This window comes from Micropterus dolomieu, linkage group LG21 (assembly GCF_021292245.1).
Source record: "Micropterus dolomieu isolate WLL.071019.BEF.003 ecotype Adirondacks linkage group LG21, ASM2129224v1, whole genome shotgun sequence".
Classification (NCBI taxonomy): domain Eukaryota; kingdom Metazoa; phylum Chordata; class Actinopteri; order Centrarchiformes; family Centrarchidae; genus Micropterus; species Micropterus dolomieu.
Window position 1 is genome coordinate 16869457 of NC_060170.1, and position 22640 is coordinate 16892096.

General features: G+C 40.8%; 1 protein-coding gene across 2 annotated transcripts in view; it reads left to right on the forward strand.

Moving 5' to 3' along the window:
• The window catches only part of commd10 (COMM domain containing 10), a 76740-nt gene that overhangs the window by 3560 nt on the left and 50540 nt on the right, over positions 1–22640 (forward strand). The window contains exons 4-6 of one of the 2 annotated variants that reach the window (XM_046035797.1): positions 212–367; positions 3622–3732; positions 3946–4492. In XM_046035797.1, coding sequence (XP_045891753.1) covers positions 212–367; positions 3622–3732; positions 3946–4158 — 480 coding nt within the window. In that variant the 3' untranslated portion in view covers positions 4159–4492. Of the gene's footprint in view, positions 1–211; positions 368–3621; positions 3733–3945; positions 4493–22640 lie in introns of those variants that run through there. The other variant, XM_046035798.1, reaches the window with a different exon arrangement.

Below are 22640 nucleotides of genomic sequence, written 5' to 3' on the forward strand. Positions count from 1 at the left end.
AGAAAGATAAAAACTGGCATAGAGTCTGTAGCTTTTGTGTGGCATTGTGAGCCTATTTCACCAGTGGGGGTCAGTGTTGTGTTGTGAATTACTGTACTGTGGCAATGTTGAGCGTTTGAGGTGAACAGGACTATAAGAGTGATATGTTACACCAGTAAAACATGATCAATGGTAGCATACAGTTACTACCCGATTCTCCTCTCCTCTGCAGGCAGTGTATCATAATGTAAAGCCGGCCTCTCTGCAGCAACAGCTGGAGGCGGTTCAACTAAACCCAGACAAGGCTGAGATGTTCTCTCAAACCTGGGCCACTGCTGGACCTGAGCTGGTGGAGAGACTAAAGCACAATATCTTTGCTCCTAAGAAGGTAAGGCTAATACACAGAATTATTTTTTCTGTCCTTGCCTACGCCTACCATGACACAAATTTAAACTAAACCTGCCATGTCTCTCGACCCAAGTGTAATATTAATCCACTCCCACACACTGATTAATTACAGGCTACTTTTCACACTATGTTATCCCTTTACACTCACAGCTTCGTCAGATGTTATAGTCACTTGATACTTAATTGAGTCTCAACATCGGACATATTCATATCCAGACCTGCTTTTGTGTGAATTCATTCCAGCTGTTTGGATTAAAAAGAGTTATCTCGCAGCTCACTGAAGTTGTCACATTAATGTTCCTGTCTATCACATGATTAGGCAGTGACACTTCAAACTGCATAGCCTTCAAAGTCAAGGGAATTAAGATGTAACGCAGAATAAATAAGCAGCATGTATGCATCAGTCACATTATGCCGGAGCTGTCGCTGCTGTCATACATTAAGAGATCTCACCTGCCTTAGTCTCACAACTCATCTTTCTCTCTCCCCCAAATTTGTTGCCGCCAGCTGAAGGCCGTGAGAGCCATTGATCCTTGTGACGACCTCTGCTATTGCTTTAAATTTGGGCAATAGTCAAGTCACACAAGAGGCTGGATATAACTGACATGTATATTTTCCTCATCCACTTTTTCTTTTGAATATAAAGCAGGGTTTTGTGTTTAGACTTTTCTCTTCTACAAGCTTTACACCTTTTCCATTCAAGAATCCAGTAAAACGCACTAATTGCCACCTTGTCGTTCCTCATATCAGCTGAAATGATATGTCATAAAATTCTCACCCATTGATTAATGTGTAAACACATGCAGGGGGTGATTAACCAAGGGGTGAACTATGAAGAGAAATGAGTGTTAATACTGGTGACAATTGCATGTTTAATGATCCACAAAAAGAAACCAAGATTTACAAATGTGACTTATGATTTGTGAGTAATTTATGGTGTACACAACACATATTACAACCTGCAAAGTTTGAAACCAGTTTGAAGAAATGCAAAACAATTTTACAAATAAAATAATACAACCAGACAAATACAACCAACAAATGTCAGCATTCTACTCACATATTTCTAAATCTAAATTCTTTAATCCCGAAAGTATTGAGACTCTTTCCCAGCCTCCGATCCACAAATGCATGTTCCGTTTAAGTGCTGGTGGAAGACTCGGACGTCTGGCTTTGATGCACATTGATGCGTCAACAGTATTAGTAGACTAACTTCTGTCTGTAGTAATCGTTGTTGAGATGCATTGCTCATTTGAATTTCTTTACTCGGCTGGATTTGACAGCATATCCCAGTTAGATGTCTGATTGGCCTGCCCAGTTGCTGTCTTAATTAACACTGTTGTTTACAGGTAGTTTTCTTCGTCTCCGCTGAACAGTGATGATTCCTTTGATTACCAGCTTTCATTTTAAAATGAGTGAAATTTCTAATTGTTTTGTTACATTGTTACATACACATATTGGTTGAATTTATTTTATTGATTTGTTTCTTTAAATTGATTAACTTGCATACACTGAAAGTAAAATAAGTAACACATCATATGGTTGTGATGTTTATTCATGCTAGTGTGAATGTTGGTCCAGTCATGAATAATGTGGCCCAGGCCGTCCCCACCTCGCACTTGTCCTCGGATGCTGAGCATCCAGACCCAATAAGTCACAAATGGTTTATTATTATGGCCTCTCTCTGCATCATAAAACACTTAACTGCTCTGCCTTGACTCAGTGCTGCTAATCTATCACACTGCTACAGTTCACTGAGACTGAGAATAACAGTCTGACAACCTGCAGCTTGGAAAGCAAGGGAACTTAAATTTTGAGGAGATTAAGCAAATTTTACAATAGTAAATCCTAATGTCTGTGATGTGACTTCTAGTAACACTATTGCCTATAGGACATCTGGTCGCTAAATGGTCAGTAAACCAGCCATTATTAACTTGTGCTCGCTCATTTTCAGCTAAAGAAATCATAAAAAAACTATTATGAAGTCTAATCTTCATAAAATAGGAACACGAAAGTGAGAAACTTATAATAAAAATAAAACTTATAATAAATAAGCAGCAATATTTTACGACAACAGGTAAAAAAAATCTGAGCTTCAACAATTAGTCAATTAATCAATTAGTGCACTGAAGGAAAATGAATCAGCAGCTATTACGCTCGATAAATTGTTAAAATGTTTCAAGCTAAAATTCCAAATGGTTCCAAGTTGTCAAAGGTGGGACTTGGCTGCTTTTCTTGGTCTTTCATTGTAGTGAATTAAATATTTTTGGGTTTCGGACTGTTGATGACATTTGATGACATCACCATGTACCGTCTAGGATAAATTTGATGTTTTATAGACCATACAATTAATCGATAATGAAGAGAATCGTTAGTTGCAACCTGAGAAAAAATACAACATAAAGTCTCTTAAGTTACTGAGGAAAGGTCTGAAAGTTAAAATTATTTTGAACAGTTTGCTTGGCATTTTTTTCTATTTGTAAGTTTTCATTTATGATAATTATATTATAAAAAGGTTGAGTAATGTAGCATCTATCGAAATCAAAGTGATGATAAAGTGCTTTGTGGATACTCATAACAGTTCAAAATAGCACTGTAGCAGCAGGACAGAGGGTCAGTGACCTCCTAAGGGGAGAGCAGTGATTGGTGGTTATGTAGGGACTGAACCCTTCTATAGAATTTGACCTCTGACCCCTTGTTTTGTTACCTCAGAATAGTACTGTACCCTTCTATGGGTTGGAGCTTTATTTTGCAGACTCAAACCCTTCTATGGTACATATATATGTAAGCTATGTTTGATGTACAGAGAGACAGAGTGGCCATCGGGCTGGGTCACTCTCCAAGCTGCTGCAGAGCTTGTAATTGATGCTGAACTCCTTGATGTAATAAACTTTTATGATCAAGAACATTGTCAAGCGGATTTCTTCTCAACACATCATCGCAGCATTATTGTTCGGACACCACAATATTAAACAACAAGATTAATCAGGTGAACAGTGATTATTATGTAAATATCGATTAAGTAGTAAAAACATATTAAGGACAGAGGACTAATAAAATATCATTATACACAAAAGTACGTATTTCTTTCTGCTTCCCTTGTTATTTTTTTGGGGCAAAGTGCCACCTTAGTGTCTTTTAAAATGTGTCTAGGGTATTTATTAAATTGAACTGTGAGGCTTTATTAAAAATACATTAATATTAAAGAAAACTGGCTCTATTTGTGTGTTTCAGCTAGAGTATGTCGGCTGGCAGTTAAACCTGCAGATGGCCCAGTCCAGCCAAGCCAGACTGCAGTCTCCCAGTGCTGTCCTCCAATTTGGGCTCCGCAATGAAGACTCTGAGGTGTGAACCCATACACATGTACACACACACATGCACATACTGTACAGTGTGCATACATACACAGTGTACACAACACATAATTTTTCTTACTCTTTATTGTAAACACGTTAACTGCTAAAAAAAAAACTTACTATCCACTGGATTCAGAGAACTGTTCTGTGTTTATGCCAAATGAGAAGCATCTCCAATCTGTCCCTCTTTCTTTGCTAATAGATGGTAATCCCACTGGTGTCTGTCTTGACCCAGAGGCAGCCGTACATCTGGCTCCAGAGTAACTGTAGTGTAAAGACCCGAGATCAGGGAGCTTGTTATCTGAAACCCCCAAGGTCTCTTTGTTCTCTTGAGAGACTGACTAGAATTGGACAGCATTCATTCAACTGTATCCATTTATGCACAGTATCCAGGCTTGTTTACAATATGTTTTAGATTTAGTCTCGAGGTCTGCCTTATTGAGGTCAAAGTGATGATTAGTTGGCTTTTTTATATTTTTAATGCTGAAATTTTGCATGTAGATATTAGTTTCTTAAAACTAAGTATTACATAAAAGATTTTGGTGAGGCCTGGCCCTACATATTTGTACTTACTGTACTGTAAAATTCGAAGAAACATGATATACATATGGTTTTGATTTAGATTTTCTACTGTAGCATTTCCCTCTTTCCATTCATTTGTATTCAGTAGAGTTTGTTTGGATCCCAATTCGCTAATGCTAGGTAGTTACTCTAATAACCAAGACCTCATGAGCCTCCCTCACTCATTTCTGTCTTTTCCACTGGGGGAAGGATTGCTCTGTTGCTGTAGCAAAAGGAGGGAGAACTCAAAAGGCAGTTTCTTTTTCACATTAAATGAGTTTCAACCTCACAAGTAGTATGCAATTTTATTATTTAGTATTTGAAATATTTCATCTAGACTTGATTCTTCTAACAACCTCAAAAACAAACACATACTTGGTGAGATAACATTAATCAAGTGCTGCTGATGTTTTGACAAATACTTGAAATGTATTCTACAGATTGTAAGTGCTACACAGGACTGCTGTTTGTAACATGGATTCTCAAATATTTTAGTTATCGCCTTCAGGCAACTGACTGGTTTCTTTAAAAGCAGTTTTGTCTCAAAATGGTGGGACTGATTATCCCCGAGCCTGGATATTGTTGTTCCAGCTGACTAGTCAAGTGTCTCTCTTGCACGCTGCTTTGTATTCAGTCCCTAGAGAATGCCGGCTCAGTCTTAACGTGGAATTAGGTATGACATATTCAAATTGCTGCTGCCTTAATGTAGGCCTATAGGCGGAAGGTTGAAAAAATATATGTTTTTCTTTATCTTTGTGAATGCGACAGCAGTAGGAATTTTCTTTGTTTTGGACTATTTTCTGCGATATTTTCCCTAGGCTAGCAAAAGAGGCATTAATTTATTTAAATCCACTTACACATTCCGCTTGTGGGAGGAGATAGCTGGGGGACTGAAACAAGGCTGTTTAAAAGTGTGGAGGGATCAATTTCACTGAACATTACTGAGGTGCACATCCCCTGGTGAGCTGCAGGGGGCACTGTTGTCTCACAGATTGGAAAGTATCCCTCAAGGGAAGTAAGGTATCTGAGAGATGGATAGGATACCTCTTTTAACTTTGTATTAAGGCACTTTGAGTGTGCACAGCTTTCTGATTAGAGTTTCCTGACAGTAAGTTTGTTTTCTTCCAAACTCTCTGAGAATTTCTCAGCCCAACTTCTGAAATGTCAAAACACTGCGATGACTGAGAAGTAAATTGGTTGTGAATAGAAATGAAATTCAGCTGCAAGTGTCATACTAATTACAACGCAGATTTAAAACACGCTCACTGCTAACTGTATAACAGAGAGGGGAAGGCAAATATGCTAGTAGGGGAAAGGTGACAGAGGTCAGGATAGGGGAGATATAAGGGAGACGGAGAAGAGGTAAAAAAACAAATTTAAAAAAAAGGATACAGGGAGTAAAATAATGAAGATGAAGAGGATAAAGGAAAGAGAAGGAGAAGAAGGCAAGGGTGGCTGTCTGTATATTATTGATTGCTTGGAGCCCAAGTAGAGAGTTAGAGACTCTCCCTTCTGACCAGCCTCCTGCTTCATTAGCACTCCCCCTGAGGAGGAGAAGGAGGAGGACTGCCAGGAAGCTTCATATCTCCTTCACCAAACGATATGTGACATACAGTATATATACAGTACAGTATGAGATGTTAGATGACATATTTGGAGAAATTAGTGCATTGCTTTTTAGGATATGTAGATTTCATTTTCTGTTTTCATTGAAATATTTATTGTCAGTTGGATTTCTTTCCTCCCCTGCCCCAAAAATGTGTGGACTAAGAACATATACTGAAATTATAGATCAATGTTCCTGCTCCCATGCAGCAGTCAGTGTAGCACCCACCCAGGGGAGCTGGTTTCCCTAAATTGAATTTGTATTGGGTTCAGTGGAAACTGGCTTTTTCCTGTATGAAAACTGTATTGAGGAAGCATTGTAGTACATCTGCCCACAGGTAAATGTCCTCACACCCACCCCTTAATGTATCATGAGTGAGATCTCTTATGTTTCCTCATAAGAATGGGTGAATATTGCCTCATTTATTGTTGGTATGACATGAGACCTGTTGCATAGCTTGTTTGTTATCCCAAAGGAGAAGCAGCTGAGACGGAAAAAGATGAAGATGAAACAAGCGATCTGTTGTTGGGAAGGGGAAAAAACTTTAGAAAAGAAACAGGATCTGAGAACGGAATAGAAGGATGAGGCTGAGGATGCAGGGGAAGGTGATAGGAAGGACGAAGAAGAGAGGATAGACAGGAGAATGACAACCGAGAGATGGCAGTGAGAGAAGATGAAGAGAAGGATGGGTGATAACAAAGATGAGGAGGAGGAGAGTCGGGGGGGTTTATGCGAATTTTCTTTGCAATTCAATATGGGACAAGAACTATGGAAGTATAGTAATGGAAATAATAGATGTAAGTGTGTTATGGTATTAATGGTGTGTGGAGTTCATCAACTCACAACAAGATCGGCACTTATCTGTATTTTAAAAGGCTTTGTTCTAAGCACGCTATCTAGACAGCAGATAACCAGATTCATTTCTTTTCCAACTGAACAGATCTTGAAATAGAAGCACAGCACCTACTCATTTTTAATTCAGATGTGTGTTGTCTGCCGGGGGTTGGTCTTTGTGGGAAAAGGCTATGCTTGAAGAGAAGCAAGTAAAAATGCCAATAAGTGGCTTTCTGCCCGCTACCTGGTGCATGCATATCTTCTTCTCTTGGCTGCTGGGGTGTAGCACATACACAGCCCTATTGCAAAAAATTGGAATTTGCTGTGTAGTTTATCCCTCGCTTTATATCTGTGCTGCTTATGGCCTCTTGCTGAGGTAAAAGAGACCTCAGAATATGACGCAAAAGGATTATGCAATGATGAAAACCGGGACAAAATTATCGGTTTTGTAGGTTTATATTTTGGTTTGGTTCGGTGGTAAAATTGCCAAGAAACACACACCACAGTTCCCTACAATGGGGTTGAACAAACTTGAGTGGTGAAAGCCTGAATGAGTGGATGGCAATTTAAATATTCCCAACTTTATGATTCGGCTGCACAGTCTCTAGCAAGCTAAGAACAAGATTAAAACAAACATTAAATGCTGTATATTATTGAAGTAAGCATTTACTAGTCCGCAACCCTTCACGTTCTTCTTGTGACCCCTCATACTCTACTGTGCTCCTGTATGTGCTACATAAAAAGACTGCTTGGGCTTGGGGCACCATGAACGTATGCATTAAACAGAGCGCTGACTCACTTTCTCTCTCTGTTCCGTCCTTTTGTGTCCCTCTACCACTATCATTTTAGCCCTCTTTTTTCCACAGTATCCATCTTCTTTTTTTATTCATAACATGCAAGTAGACACTCTCAAGTCAATTTGATGAGTCTGAAAGTTGAAATCTCTTGCCCCTCGTGGTCTCTCTCTCTCTTTCTGTGTCTCTGTCCTGTGGCATTAGAATGAGCCACTGCTCCACCGACCAAGGGTAACGTGACATTTATAATACAGAACATCCACTTGCAAGGCAGCCACCGCCAATTTCAATATTTATTGTGGACACGCTAGACGGCAAAGGCACAGGGCAAGAGCTAGTGAGCTAATGTAGCCTCTACATTCTGGCTCAGACTTCAAAGGGTATGTTTAGCTGATAGCTTCAGACAGACTTGATGAGAATTGATAAAGCAAAGCTCTTTTGAGTTTCAAACCGCAAAAGGGAAAAATGTTCTAAATGCAGCTTTAAGACAAAATCCCAAACAGATTTTTCTTGTTTCTCATATGGCCCTCGAACATTCAATCAAAATTTGTGTTGAATGACAGCTTTCTCCCCTAATTTACTTGATGGCACACTAAGAGTTGTTGATAATGAACTTGAAAATGATGTAGTGGCATTTTGATTAAAATAATAACTCCTAAGTACTTGTTTCATTCCCAGTCTTATTTTTCACATCCCCTCCATGTGCTGAAATTACTGGTCAATTAGTTGATTAGTTGGTTGACAGAAAATTAATCAACAATAATTTTAGTATTCAGATGATGTTATTTTTGTATTTTAAGTAATTCATTAAGCTAAAATGCTTTCATATTATGATATTTATTTTACATAATGGGCTGCGGGTTTGCGTGAGTGAAAACGTAAGCAAGCTTGATATCACCAGCAAATTAACATGTAAGCTGATCTACTTACAGTGTGCACGATGAATGGCATCTTCCAAAAGTGCAAAGTAGCACCTGTTGTTCATTTACTACTTTTGCCTTAATGAATGAGGATGGAAGAATTTAAAAAGTTGTGTGGTGCTGCGGAGAGCCCCCAGCTGCAGTAGTACGTGGATCACACGTAAAATTCATCCAGCCAGAGGGAACGATCACCAACTGTTCACAGCGCGCCGGTCGTAAAAGCGACACAACCCATTGTAGGTATCGCAGATGGAATGGGACATTGGGGTGTACAGGGCCAGAGACAGGGGATTGCAGAGCGACTGGGCACGGTGCGGACAGTCGGTGATTGTTCCCTCTGGCTGAAGCACGGTTTGCTGGCATTTCCTCGCGTCTGGGTCATTCCAGCATACTGTAGCTGTTTCTGCTGGGGTTTCCCAAAGCAGTTTTTCAGGTGTGCTGTCCCAAGTACTTAGTGCAATCTTAGGCAGGATGGGCAGGCACATACGATTTCCAGAAACTCGGGACACACTGAATGAAACAAACCAAGGTCAAGAGATGAATCATGATGAAAATAATTGTTATTTGCAGCCCTACTCCAATCCTTTACCTGGAGGTCGGAGTTTAAAGGTGAGGGTCAGCACCTCTGTGCTGGTAGAGATACAGTCTTTGGCTCCAGGTTATTTCAGCATACTCTCAGACAATGATTTCTGACTCAATGGCTTGTGCCGTGGACTTCTGGTTATTATCTAGTCTCCCTCTACTTTTTCAGTCCAAAGGTTTCCTGCATCTTAAGCCTAGTTCACACTACACGATTTTTTGCCTGATTTGTGACTCGGGGAGCTCGGCGACCGTCAGGCTGTGGTTGGGAGTAAATCAGTGGTAGCTACTTTTTCCACCGCAAAACAAGTTTCACTCCCCTCCAGCTCTCTCTGTAGCACGGATGATCCCTGCATGTGCTAATTCATTCTTTCACCCATATTCTTCGTCTTTATAAATGCTATCTTTATAATAGAAAACAACAACTGTTTCGTCTGTAGGTTCGCACCATTTCACATTTCATGTGTGTTTTCTTGACAAAACGTGGTTTGGCCAGCGTCGGGTGACACAGCGACTGTCAGCTCGCGTAGTGGTTGACCTCCTGTCACCGATCAGTCACGTAGTGTGAACGCCACAATGACTCCTGTCACAAGACGGCAAGTTGTGTTGTGTGAACAGCACGGCGATCGGCCGACTCTGAAAGTCGGGCAGTCTGCACGAGGCATTACCTGCACACAGTTCTTTCTTATATGTCACGTGGTACAACCAAACCAATATACTGAAACACAACACTCTAGTTTGTCAACTACCAATTGCTTGCAGCCCCTTAAAAAGAGAAAATACATTTTTCTTTTCCTCGTTGTTTCTAATGGATATAATGTCAACGCAGTTCAGTATGCTTTCAGTAAAATGTGGGACTTTAATAAAAGCTCCAGCTGTAGCTTGGTTCAAATTTCTAACAGGAGGAGTGTCTATAAGCATCATAGAAGCCCTGCTGCTAATTGTGCTCATTCATACACAAGCGCTTCTGAATTGTCAGAAAGATCATATTTCTGCCAGATCAGTCTGTAGCAGCTTCTCTGAGCCTTTCACGTTTGCATTATTCTACCTCAACACATGCACTGCTTCTTTTTCCAGCATGTTCCTTTTTTTATTGATCCCAAAAATAAATGTCATAACGCAACTCTTCCTTTATTTATGCCTCATTCTTGAGCGAATCTTCCATTTGTTTTTTTGACATTTTTGCGTCACGTTGTCCCCAGTTAGCTCAGAATTATAAGCCGAGTAGTTCTAGTTGGTGGAAACCTGCTTGTTTTTATCAAAGCATCTGACATGAAAGACTTCTTCCTCTTGTGATTCTAATTTATTTTCTCTGTTCTGGCTTACTGCAGTGGCAGTGCTGTAATCACGGAGGAACGGAAGCTTTTTGTTCAAACACACACACACACATCTTGAGCCCTCCCAGTGAAGGCTGTGACTTTATTTATTAACACGGTGTGATGAGGAGTGCAATTAAACATCTGATTTTGACTCCTGCGAGTAGGTGTTATGATCAGAGGCTCCCAGAACATCCCTCAGTGCCTCACATGTCTCCATCAAACCGGCACCACGAGCAGCAGGCCAAACTCTGAATGCAACTCAAAGCTCCCCTGACAAGTTACGTAAAGCCCGGGCCCTGCCTCCCACATGTCCTTGTCATGTAAACCCAACAAACAACACACCCAGAGTAATTCCAACCTTTTCACTTATCATTTGGGGGATTACATGGCCGGATCAATATATTGGAGAGCTCTGATGTAAATGCTACCACGCTCAAATCCTTCACACCAAGCCACCCACCAGCCAGGAGGGACAAAGGCAGCTTTGTCTCAATCTCTACTTGCCTTGCTCTACATGTCCCAAGATGTTTTGTTGCTTTGTGTGCCCATCTTTTTAAGGGTCTCCCTTTTTCTCTCCATCCCTCTCTGTCTTTTTCTCCATCTCTCCCTCGCCCTCCCCCTTTCCCACTGGTGATTTGTTTTTCTCCTGTGGGATTTGGGATACCATTCAGTGAGGGCTCATTGTTCGGCTCTTATCCATTCCAGAGGATGGGCCCCGGGAGCCAGAATGGGTGACTGTGGGTGCTCCCTTCTCTCCCTCCTCCCTCTCTCTCCCCCTACTCCTCGCCACCCCACTCCTTGCTCCTTGCCATGCGATGATGTCATGGCTTTTATTTGCTCCGGGGTTACCCATTGATTCCCTCTCCGTGTTACACACTCTATATCTCCCTCTTCCACCCCCCACTAACCTCCACTCCTGTTTTCCTCAGCTAGTCCCTTTCCCAGATTCTTTTGCGTCTCAAAAGGCGCCTGGGGGATTTGGGGATGTTTGGATGTTGTTTAGCACACCCACGGTACATACTTGACACCCAGATAGGGAAGCCATCAACCCCGCAAATCCAACTGCAACTCCCATTTAAATCTCATTGATTCAACATCCCTCTTTTTCACTCCCACTCCTGTGATCAGCTTTTATTTCTCTCTGGTTATTCAGGCTGTTTTGTTTCACACCCAGTTTGAGGAGTAATCATTAATCCCCTGATGTGGTGCCATTTTGCCATAGCCGGTAGCAATGGTAAAAGAGTGCTTAAGACTGAGACTTTCAGATGTGCATGTGTGTGGGTTTTTTCTTCTTCTTCTGCTTTCATTTCATTTTTTTTTGAAAGGCTGCTCTGCCTCTTGGCTGAACTATGCTGGGGTGAGAAATCTATTTCAGTTTAAACAAGACTCACTGATTGCAGAAGCACAGAGCCAAATCACATCCATTCATTCCAGTGAAAGTTCGCTGATGGGCACACATGCAGTAATGCATGCTGGGTTTTTTTATTCAAATGCCAAATATTTGTAATAATACCGATATATTATCACATCATGAACAGGTCTGGGTGTTTATTTATGTGGTTTCTGTTTAGATTTTTGTGACATTCATTTGTTTTCAGAATTGTGCTGCATTTCATATTGACAACAGTTGTTTTTGTCTGCTTACATCGTGCTGTGATGGGATTTAATGGAAATGAAAGGATATGAGCTATAGGCCTCTTCCCTCCCTTGCAATAATGATTGTAATGAGTGGGTTGGAGCCTGGCACTGTTGTCAGCTGACATGTGATGATAGGGCACAGAGTGCTTCCTCCGCCTGTATCAACAAATTGTCACCAGTGTCTTACTGAATACCCATCTTCTTTGATGTTACACTGGTATTTGACAGTTTTGTTGAAAGGTAAAGTATTGCTTTAGAAAACAGGGTCTAGGTTCAGAGCGGCGCATATTGGGTCTACCTGCCATATGAGTATAGGGCTGGGTATTGCTTGAAGTTTTTTGATAGCAATGCAGATGTGATTCCTGAGGTTTAGTAACCTTTCTGTATGTTACACCATGTCTACACAGGCAGTACAGTGAAAGCACCACATTAGCATAGAAGCAGCTTCAGTCATCAGTGTTTACACATGATGCGTTCAGTCACGGCTACAAGTGTGAGATAGCATGAGAGAAGCGGCAAATATTAAACTAACCCTAACCCTTTATTTAATGCCACCCTTTTGTGGCCTACAACTGCTCAGTGAATTTACTTTGTATTTTGGCATGAACTGAACAGCACTGCAAAGAAATGGAAAACATGGAATGGAAAACATCATTGTCTGTTGCAGTATGTTTGTTGATGAATCTTTATGACTGGCTTTGTATTGATTGACGATGAAATGTTTTTGCAAGCTGTACTGTAAACTCTCCCCAACTTTTCCTCCCCCCCACCCTCTCACACACACACACCCCCAGTCCTGCCCCCTCTCTCTCCTGGTGTATGAGAGCGACAGTGTCTACATACCACGGGGGTACAGGCTTGCTGCCTTGGCAATCTTCTAGCGAGCCTTACAGTTGTGAATAGCAGCCGTTACTTGTCTTGTTCAAGCACTCTCTCTCTTTTACACACACATACACACACACCTACACACACCTTCAAACCCACACAAAGCTCAGTTGCCCATAACCCCCACTTCAACCTTGTGCCAACCTAATACATTAAAATGCATACTTTTTCAAAATGGAGGTCTTGGCTGTAGGGGTTGAGTGCCACTTATTCTAGAACCTGGCACACCCATGGTTAAGGCTCATACTACAAGATGTTGGCTAGCTTCACTTCTTATTTAAGCCACCCCACACACATTTAGAAGATTAAGGTTTGACACAGCTTTTTCAGATGCTTTCTCTGAGTCACATTGGAGTAAGCAGATTCAGAGGTGAATGTGAAGTTTAAAGGTAGAAACCTGAGTTTTGTTTTGTAAAACTCAGGTTTGTTGGTCATTTGCACAGGCCCAACTGAAAATTGGATACCTCCAATGTTAGGTCACATCGTGCTATGCTACATTCAATACCTTGCCATTACAGCTTTCTCATGGTGGCCGCTCTTCAGTTGGAACATCATTTCCCAGCTCTGTTGGAAAGTACACAGTTTATGGACTTGGCATTAGAAGCTGGTACATGACATGGCACCTTCCCTCTTTCTTCATATCAGGCAAGGGTAACTTAGTAACTTCCACCACCATAATCATCTTGTTATGGCTCACACACGGCTCGTGTTCCGTGGCTTGTTTATTTTGGCGCAGGAGCTGTTGTGTGTCTCCATTCCCCCTGGCACTGCAGTGTCAAGCTTCCTGATTTAGAGGCTCTTAAACGTGAACATTTATTTGGGTTTTAAAAAAGACCTAATGATAAATTTTAGGAAATATTTGACAATATTAGATCAGTAAATGGGTGAAAATATTGTTAGTTTTTCACTGCAGCTCTTATTAATTGATATAAATGGATTAAATATTTTTACAAAACCTGCAACTTATGAATATAAATATCAATGTTTTGAATTATTTCTCTAGAGTGGATAAATGAAATTAGACTCGTCTCACATTATAATGTGGACAGGGAAATATTAGCTTTTTGAATATGTTGAATATGTCAACTGTTCAGTGACATGGAAAGAGAGGTTTTTTGAATGACATAGCTCTATTCCTGTCCTTTGTGCTTGTGAAGGCAGTCCAGTGCAGGAATTACGGACTCTGCCACTACCAACACAAACTACTATATAGACAATTATTTACTGAATGGCTATTGCTCAAAATGTTCTGCCCATAAAAAGTATAATAACGGCATTTAAGTTAATGAAAATCTTAATTCTTATGACTAAACAGTCCTGTAGCCGCTGTACGGCACCATTTTGTCTCCATTCTCATTCAACTAACAGAGAAGGCAAGCATTGTTTTAATGTTTCAATGTGGACAACAAACTTTTAGAAGACACGTTTGCCAGTCAGAAACCTGCTTTACATTTTCAGATGTATCCTCATTGGTGTGGGCACAGCCTAAATTCAAGAGTTGAAAGGCTTGAGGGTTGAGCTGAAAGTCTTGTAAACCGTAAGCCTTGGATAAATAGTCAGCAGAGGCAGAGCTCCTTCTGCCCACGGTTAAACTGCCAGCTCTAGTCATTCCAATTCAGGGTTCGGCAGTTTTTAGGTGCTTAATGTGATTTGTCTCCTTTCAGTGTTTGCACCCTCCATCTAGGAAGTGTGGGAGGTGTGAACAAACAATGTGAAAGCACCAGGCTATTTGCAGACATTTCTTTTTTTTTTCCAGGTTCAAACAGAATATACTGTACACGTTGCTTTTAATCCTCAAATCAGTATTTCCCTCAGCTTCTCACTATACCTGTGTCTGGTTTTATCCGTTTCTCTATTGGACTGTGCCTCTCTTTGTTCTCCATCTCTTGACTAGTGCTTTTCATCAATGCTTCTAACATCCTGATTGTTGTTCCACATCAAGATATCACTGCAGCCAGGCATCCTGGTGGCCCAATTGTTTTGGCATTGGCAGCCTTCGCTATGTATCAACCGTTCTAAATGAAACGGGCTCCGCCCTCTAAAGGACCTCGACTGAAAAAAGAACTGAATAATCCACCCACTTTTAAAATAAACTTATTTCACTTAATGTGTATAGTTATGGACACAGGTAGCCATCCCTAAAACCAGGAATTATAAAAACCATCTATTGATTTTAAAAAAAGTGTGACGCAGACTGTAGGTGAGAGAGAGAGAGAGCTCATGTGGACGAGCGAGAGAGAGGGCGCGTGCGAATATGGATGGAAGTGGACGTGACATTGAAACTTTCTTTGACTGTGAAGCCTAATGTTACAGTTCTGTGTTTTATCAGTGAAGTGTATGAACTCCACTGCAGACTGGAGTCTCTGACTAACAGAAAGATCCGCGTTATATAGGCTATGCTCTTCTGTATCATTACTGCGCTGCATTATTAGGAACTATGATGAACGGGTAAGATCTCTCTCATCCAGGCGCTGTCTCTCCCTCTTCATCTCTTGCAGTTCTCATTCATTAGTTCTCGCTGTTGCTGTGTAGCTGCTTTGATATACAGTATCTTGGTGTTCAAGTTTGCTGTCTGCTGTAGTGTAAAACATTCTGAAATTGTTGTCATTTACTATAAGAGATGTTATCCTGACCATTTAAATAAACACAAAAAGTATCAATATTGCGCACCATTTAGTATGATGTCATTATATAGACTAGTGGTTCCCAACCTTTCCTTGGCGTCACCCCTACTTTTATCTAAGAAAAGCTGAGCCCCCCCAACAGCTGACAAAACACGCACACAGAAAAAGATGATGTAATTACTTACTAATAGCAAACAAATTGAGTCAAATGACACCTCCATGGCTCTGTGTAAAACAATGCAAGCGCTTGGTTGGCCTTCACCAACAGTCTCCTGGTGTTTTGTTTATAAGGTTTATAAGGTGTAATATTTACAAAATACAGGCCTACAGCTTGCACGAACTTCAGTGTTTTCAACATATACTTTACTTGGGCGGGCCGGACAGGTATAGTTGCACCTGCCAAAGTATATTTGGCAACCCACTTTAGCATTTTGCAGAGAAACGGTGAGGGAGAGGTCATCTGGTATTATGTTAACGGACGCGCAGGAAATATTACATTACAGAGCGACAGTGAACGCACCACTGCAGATGTCACTCACTAACGTTAAGTTTCATTTTCGATCCACATGCTGCGCACTTGAAAACTCAATCACGGGTGAGTTTATTAAACACGGCGACTTGATGAAACGCACTGCTGATGGAGAAAATCAGCACAGACACATACAGGGAGAGAGAGACAGAAAGAGGCGGAGCAAGCTGGCGTGTTTTCCATGAGAGACCAGAGGTGCAAACTAGGTGTGTGTGAGTGTGGGGAGAAGAGCAGAGGAGCAGATTCAAGTAAATAAAAACAAATCTAAGGTGACTTAAAATAACCTACTGTTAATACAAATACCCTACTATATACACCGCTATAGAGCCCACCCTCCACCGGCCGCCGCCGGCACAGTCGCACTTGTCTTAATGAGAGCTCAACAGTCCAATGAGCGGGTGTGCCGCGGTTCTGTCTCTCGGATCCGCGACACCAGATCGTGGACTTTTGTGTCGCGATTTTGGTCTCTGTTTCAAAACCATTACAGCCCTACTACTGACCCCAGGTTAGGAACCACTGCTATAGACTGACTATCCCCCAGCACCCAGTACTGTGACTGTCTTATTTACTATGTAGGGGAGACCAGGTGTTAGTTGGCATCGTTTTCACTCTCTATCATATTTCTCTCGCATAATTTATGTTAGAATATTGCAACCAGCAGCAGTTGAAATAAACAGTATTTTTTAATGTACACAGGTGTTTTCTAATATTTATTGCAGGGTGAGGCCCCACATTTGCTCTTGAAACTGGCCCCCAGATGCTTAAGGCCGCCACTGGGTTTTGGAATGCATACTGTGCAACCACAACCACCCTGGTTTGGATCTTTGTCACATATTGCCATAGGCGCTGACATCACTGCAAGCATTTACTGTTGTGCTATATACATATAAACCAAGCAGAAGTAGTTGCGTTTACATTTTCTGAAACTCAAAACCTTCTTGTAAACAGAACAGGAACAGCGGCAGCAGATATTGATTCTGAGCTGGAATTGCAGAAGCTTCTGTATGACCAACAAAGACGGTGGGCAACAAATCACACTTTACAGTGTCAGCCTGTAGGTACAGTTTCAGTACATGTCTCTGTGGAGATGTTTTGATGCTGAACCACTTATAAAATGTAATTCTCTTTCTGTTGAGCACATTTACATGTTATTACCTGTGCACTAAAACGCTCCAAACTTTTCCCTCACTCTCCTCCCTTCTGTTGCATTTCCTGTGATTGTTGCTCAGTGTTTGAGTTGAAAAGAGTGAATGAGAGGAGAAACATACTGTGTGTGCAGTTGGTGAGAAAGTTATTTTTGGCTGCTCTAAAGGATGACTCACAGTGACATATGAATAGATAAGAAACGATCCTTCCATCAGTTACGAAAAGCCCCTTATCCCACTCCATCACTGCCACATCCATACCATTTATTTGTGTCGTTTTCTTGCCATCTCTGCAGTCGCTCATCTTTTTTCAACATGACTTCTTTGTACTGTCCCCCCCCCCCCCCCCCCCCCCCCCCCCGTACATCATCATGAACATATCCCCCATCTGCCTGGCTCATTTGTCTTTGTGATAATTGGAGCAAGCGTCACATTGCTAGCTAAAGCCCATGACAATTTGTGTGTTTAGAGCACCACATATGTCACCTGCTACTAACAATATGTAGCATTTTAATCACAACACATACATGTTCCACCAATAATGGAGGTATTGAAACTGAGGCTCATGGGAGCAGATGTAATGCAGGTCCTGTGGAACCGTCACATCTCAGTGCACTGAATAAACAGAAGCAACTGACACATGATGTCAACATTAACATCAACAGCTGTACATTGCATTATTGTAAAAGACCTTTATGTTTTTTCAGTTAATTTGCTCATTGTTTAGTTCATAAGATGAAAATAGTATGGCCTGTACTTGTAGTCCAGTCTTTTGACCACTCAAAGCACTTTAACACTACATTAAATTCACTCCATTCATACATTGGCTAAGGTGCTTCATGCATCAGAAACAGAAATATACATTCATACCTATTCGGGAGCAATTTCAGGTTCAGTATCCTGCCCAAGGATTCTTCGACATGCAGAATGGGGGAGCCGGAGATTGTACCACTGACCTTCTGATAAGTGGAGGGCCCCTTTACCCCCTGAGCCACAGCCATAATAATCCATCACAATTTCCTAGAGCCAAAGGTAACATCAAAGGTGTCTTAAAACTGATTGTTTTCTCTTATAAAGAGTTAAAAGATATTAAATTTACAATGATATGAGACAAAGAAAAAGCTGCAAATCTTCACATTTGGGATGCACATGTTTGGCATTTTTGCTGGAGAAATTATTTAAAGCGAGACTGTGTAACTTTTGAAAGAAGAAATGGCACAAATCTTCCAACTGCAAATAAATAGTTGAATTCTTAAACAATACAACATACCATTTATACACTCAGGGGTTTTGCTGCCTTGCTGCTTTTGAAGCCTTATTAGTTGGTTGTTGTTTCCTGCTTGTGGCAGATTGCCAGGTTGTCAGCTCACCAAATGATTATGTCTCTAAAGCACTGAGTCAAAAGAATCTTGGGAAATGAAGGGAAATTTAATGTGCCGTTCATATGTAAGATGTACTTGCGGTCACAGTGGCCGCTTATTAGCAAAAGTTACACAGTCTCACTTTAAGGTGGCTATAATCAATATTTTTATAATTACAATGTATCAAATGACAGTGAAACAGTGTGACAATGGGGAAAGGGATCACTGGTAGCGATGATCCTACAGAGAATTATCATCCAAATCTTGCAAATTTCAGCTCATGGTTTAGCTGTCTGGCCTGCAACTTTTTGTTTTTGTTGTTTTGAGTCTCATTTGTGGCTGTAGCAGGCAGCTGTTTTCAGTGAAGAAGATTCACCAGCTCACTGTACACTACCTGTTCAGCACAAATGGCAGACAAACGCAGTTAGCAACTAGCTTTTGAACATAGTGGAGCATTTAGCTGCTGAAGAGCCAGATATTTCCCTCTGGAGTTGGTACAGACTAAAAAACAGCTAAAAGAGAGTGAATATTGGACTTAAATTCACAAGGTGGCCAGAAATGCAATTCCTAATGAATGGTAATGTTCCTCTGTAACTGCTGAGTATGTAAACAGCTGTTTGCTGCAATCAGTTATTGCAGATTTAAATTATTCATTCATGATACAAATTGTTTTTATTTTATTTCCCCTGGCCAATCAATTAATTAACTAAACATTTCAGCACTACTTTGTAGTTTGAATCACCTTCGTATTAAATCCAGTGTTGGTGCCCTGGAAGACTGGGAGTTCACTTATATAAAAATACCTTTGATTACCGTCCCACCTTATGTTAGAAAGAAATAAAGTACAAACAAAATCACATACTTTAGCCAAGAGCGGTGAGTATGACTAATTCGACAAACTTCACCCCATGTAACAGAGAAGACAAACCTCAACCGACAACCACGTATGAATCTTGCATCTTTCCTCTGAGAGCTGGAGTTTCTAAATATTGCATGATTGTCCTCCTAGTGAGTGTGGAGTGATTACAGGTGTCTATCACAACAAAAGAAAAATGGGACGGTGTTGAAAGAGCCTTTGTTTTCAGTGTAGACAGCACACTGAGTCATATTTAAACCTGTTTACATGTCTGCCTGTCTGTTTCCTGATAATGTGGGTCAGAGAAAATCCACCAAGGCGGAGAAAAAAAGAGACAGGGAGAAAATAGTATCCCTTATTCCACATGTGGCTGTCAGCCTGCCTGCCTATCAGTCTGTGTGCTCTTTTCTACTATCACAGTCTTTAATACCTCTTATTAGCTCCAGGTCCTCGCTATCCAGCTATATTTTGTTTGCAGCTTTAGCAACTGTGTCTGTTCCCCTGTAGCATGTCTGATGGGAGCTGAACACTCTGTTCTTTGTTTAGAGCCTGCACTTTGAATTATAGATAGAGGAAGCTGCTGTGATATGTCACTTACTTAGCCTTGACAACACACACACTTGCTAGACTCAATGCAGACACGCACAGCCACACACAAAATTCAAAATTGAGCCAAATTCACTTTCATGGTAGTAGATGAATGCACACACACACACACACATCAGGTGGCATCCGGGGAAACTGTTCTGGCTTTGGTTGTCTTTACTGCTCTTGTCAGATCCAAATTCACTACACACACACTCTTGCAGTATAATAATCATATTGTCGCAACAGCCTATAGGGAAAAGCATAGGTTATCTTGTTTTGTTCCGTTTTTTATGTTTTTAATCTTAATAACAGAAAAAACTCAAACACATTCTCAGCAGGAGGTTTTGACACATATTTTCACAAACTGGGATATGGCCCATTGTACGCTTTGGGATCTGCTGAGATGTTATTTTTGTTCACTGTTCATTCTGTTTCTCTTCTTCCATACTACTTTATTGCTTTCTCTTGTGTGTGGGTGTCTACATCCATGTGTGTGTGTTGCCGGAAGTTATACAGTACATGTAAGTCCTAAAAGGTTCAGTGTGTAATAATTCTAAGGATCTATTGACAGAAATGCAATACATCTTCTTGTAGAATTCTGGCAGTGTAGACGCTCATCACCACGCTGAATACGTACGCTCGAAGAAGAAGAAGAAGTAATAATAAACAGCAGGGGTCAGCAAATACGTTTTGCATATGAGCAATTATTTTTATCCATTAGATGGTGGGTAAGAATTTAAAGCATAATTTTTAGACGAGATGTAACAGTGTTTGGTTAGCTCAGTCGGTAAAGTGCAAGACTCTCACCTAGAAGGTTGTGTGTTTGATCCCACGTCGGGATAATTTCTTCCCCCTTCTGTTACAAACTGATCATGAAGCGACTCTTTCACATGCTCACAATAAAATGTGCAGCAGTGTGTTTGTTCAAGTGTTTGATCCGCATCCATCAACCTATGGACGCTTATTTTAATTTCCCCAGGATCTCCAGACAGAGGACATTTAGGGGAATTTTGGCACAGCTGGTTGCAATTTGCAACCTCACCACTAGATGCCATTCAATTATACAGACTTATAATTATTAAAATAATAATATTGTACTCCCAAGTTGACTGCTAAGATCTGGGAATGTAACGCTAAAGGAAGTCAGACTGGGAAAGAAGAATTAGTGGTCACATGATCTATGTTTTCTTTTGTCTATTTAAAGAAATAGTGAAAGATAAAAGGCATTCAGAATTTCTCAGGGGCCTTGGTGATGTCTTCAATTGGCTTGTTTAGTCTGATTAACAGTCCAAAACTGTAAGATATTCCATTAGCTGCCATATATAACCAAATAAACAGCAAATACCTGTAGTCACATTTGGCATCATTGTTCCATCATGTTTTACAAAACAATGTCCTGGTTCAGCTTTGACCTATAATTGCTATAGCTGTGTGCACACAGTTTTCCTGTGTAATGATATCTGATTACAGACATTCCACATTTCACACTCATGTTCTTTTTAAAGCATTTTCAATAATCTGCCTAAACCTTTGGCTTGTTCCTGTCTTATCACCTGGCTGACTGTTTCATTGCCCCAACACACTTTATTGAAGCAATGTCCCGGATCAGTTATTAATATTATTAGTCAGCAGCTTTTACTGGTAAAAACTACAAAAATAAGACCCAAATTGCAATAAAGTAGAATTGTCCTTTAAGGAGGATCTGCACTCCGTTTATTCCTGAATGTTGTCCAGTCTATTGGGAACACGAGGAACACACTCCCCCAAAGCCTGAAGTGAGTGAACTTAGACTCAACTCCCCAACTTCATGATGTCGCCAGGTGTCAAATCTGGAGCTTCTCCAAAGATAATAAATGTGTCTGGAAAAGCACCAATTCATTTTCTGGGAATACAGATACATGTTTTGGTTGAGAAGTACCAAAACCACTAGGTATGAAATCTCAAACAAAGCAGCTGGGAGTCCGTAATAGGAAAGTCAATGCTGAGAGCAACTCTGGGCCTCCACAGCTCTGCAAGTTGGACAATTTCTTTATTTCTTTTCTTAATTTGGCATCTGTTTGTAGAGCACGATCACAGATATTTATTGGAGCATGGTAGAGTAGTGGAATAACAGATAAATTCTTACATTTAATGATGTTCTTTTTAATGTCTGTGCAAATTGAGTAATGGTAAGTGTTGCTTGCTGTGGCAGCGGTAATATTCTAAGGCCATTAGCCGACCATGATCTGCTGCTGCACTGCGACTGTTTTCTAAATGATATAGGAGGAGCGTGGGGAGAACGGAGGAGTAAGCACTTTTGTTATCATCTCCTTGTCAGATCCTCACAACCACAGCCGTCTATTACACTGCTAATAATAGAGGCAGGCTTTATCGCTTGGAGCACTATCGCAGTAGTAAAGAAAGCGAGAATGAAAGAGAGCCTGCTTTGCAATATTGACAAAAATCATATTGTGATTCATTTTTTCCCAGAATATTGTAAAGAAGAAAGGAAACAGACGGGCAGGTAGAGAAAGATGCTGTCCAAAAGCAAGTTGTTAAGAATGTTTGATTGGCACCCTAAAACGGAAACATAGCGTCGAATAAAAGTGTGTGTGTGTGTGTGTGTGTGTGTGTCTGTGTCTGTGCGTCCATGTGTGCGTTCTTGTGTGTGTGCGTGCG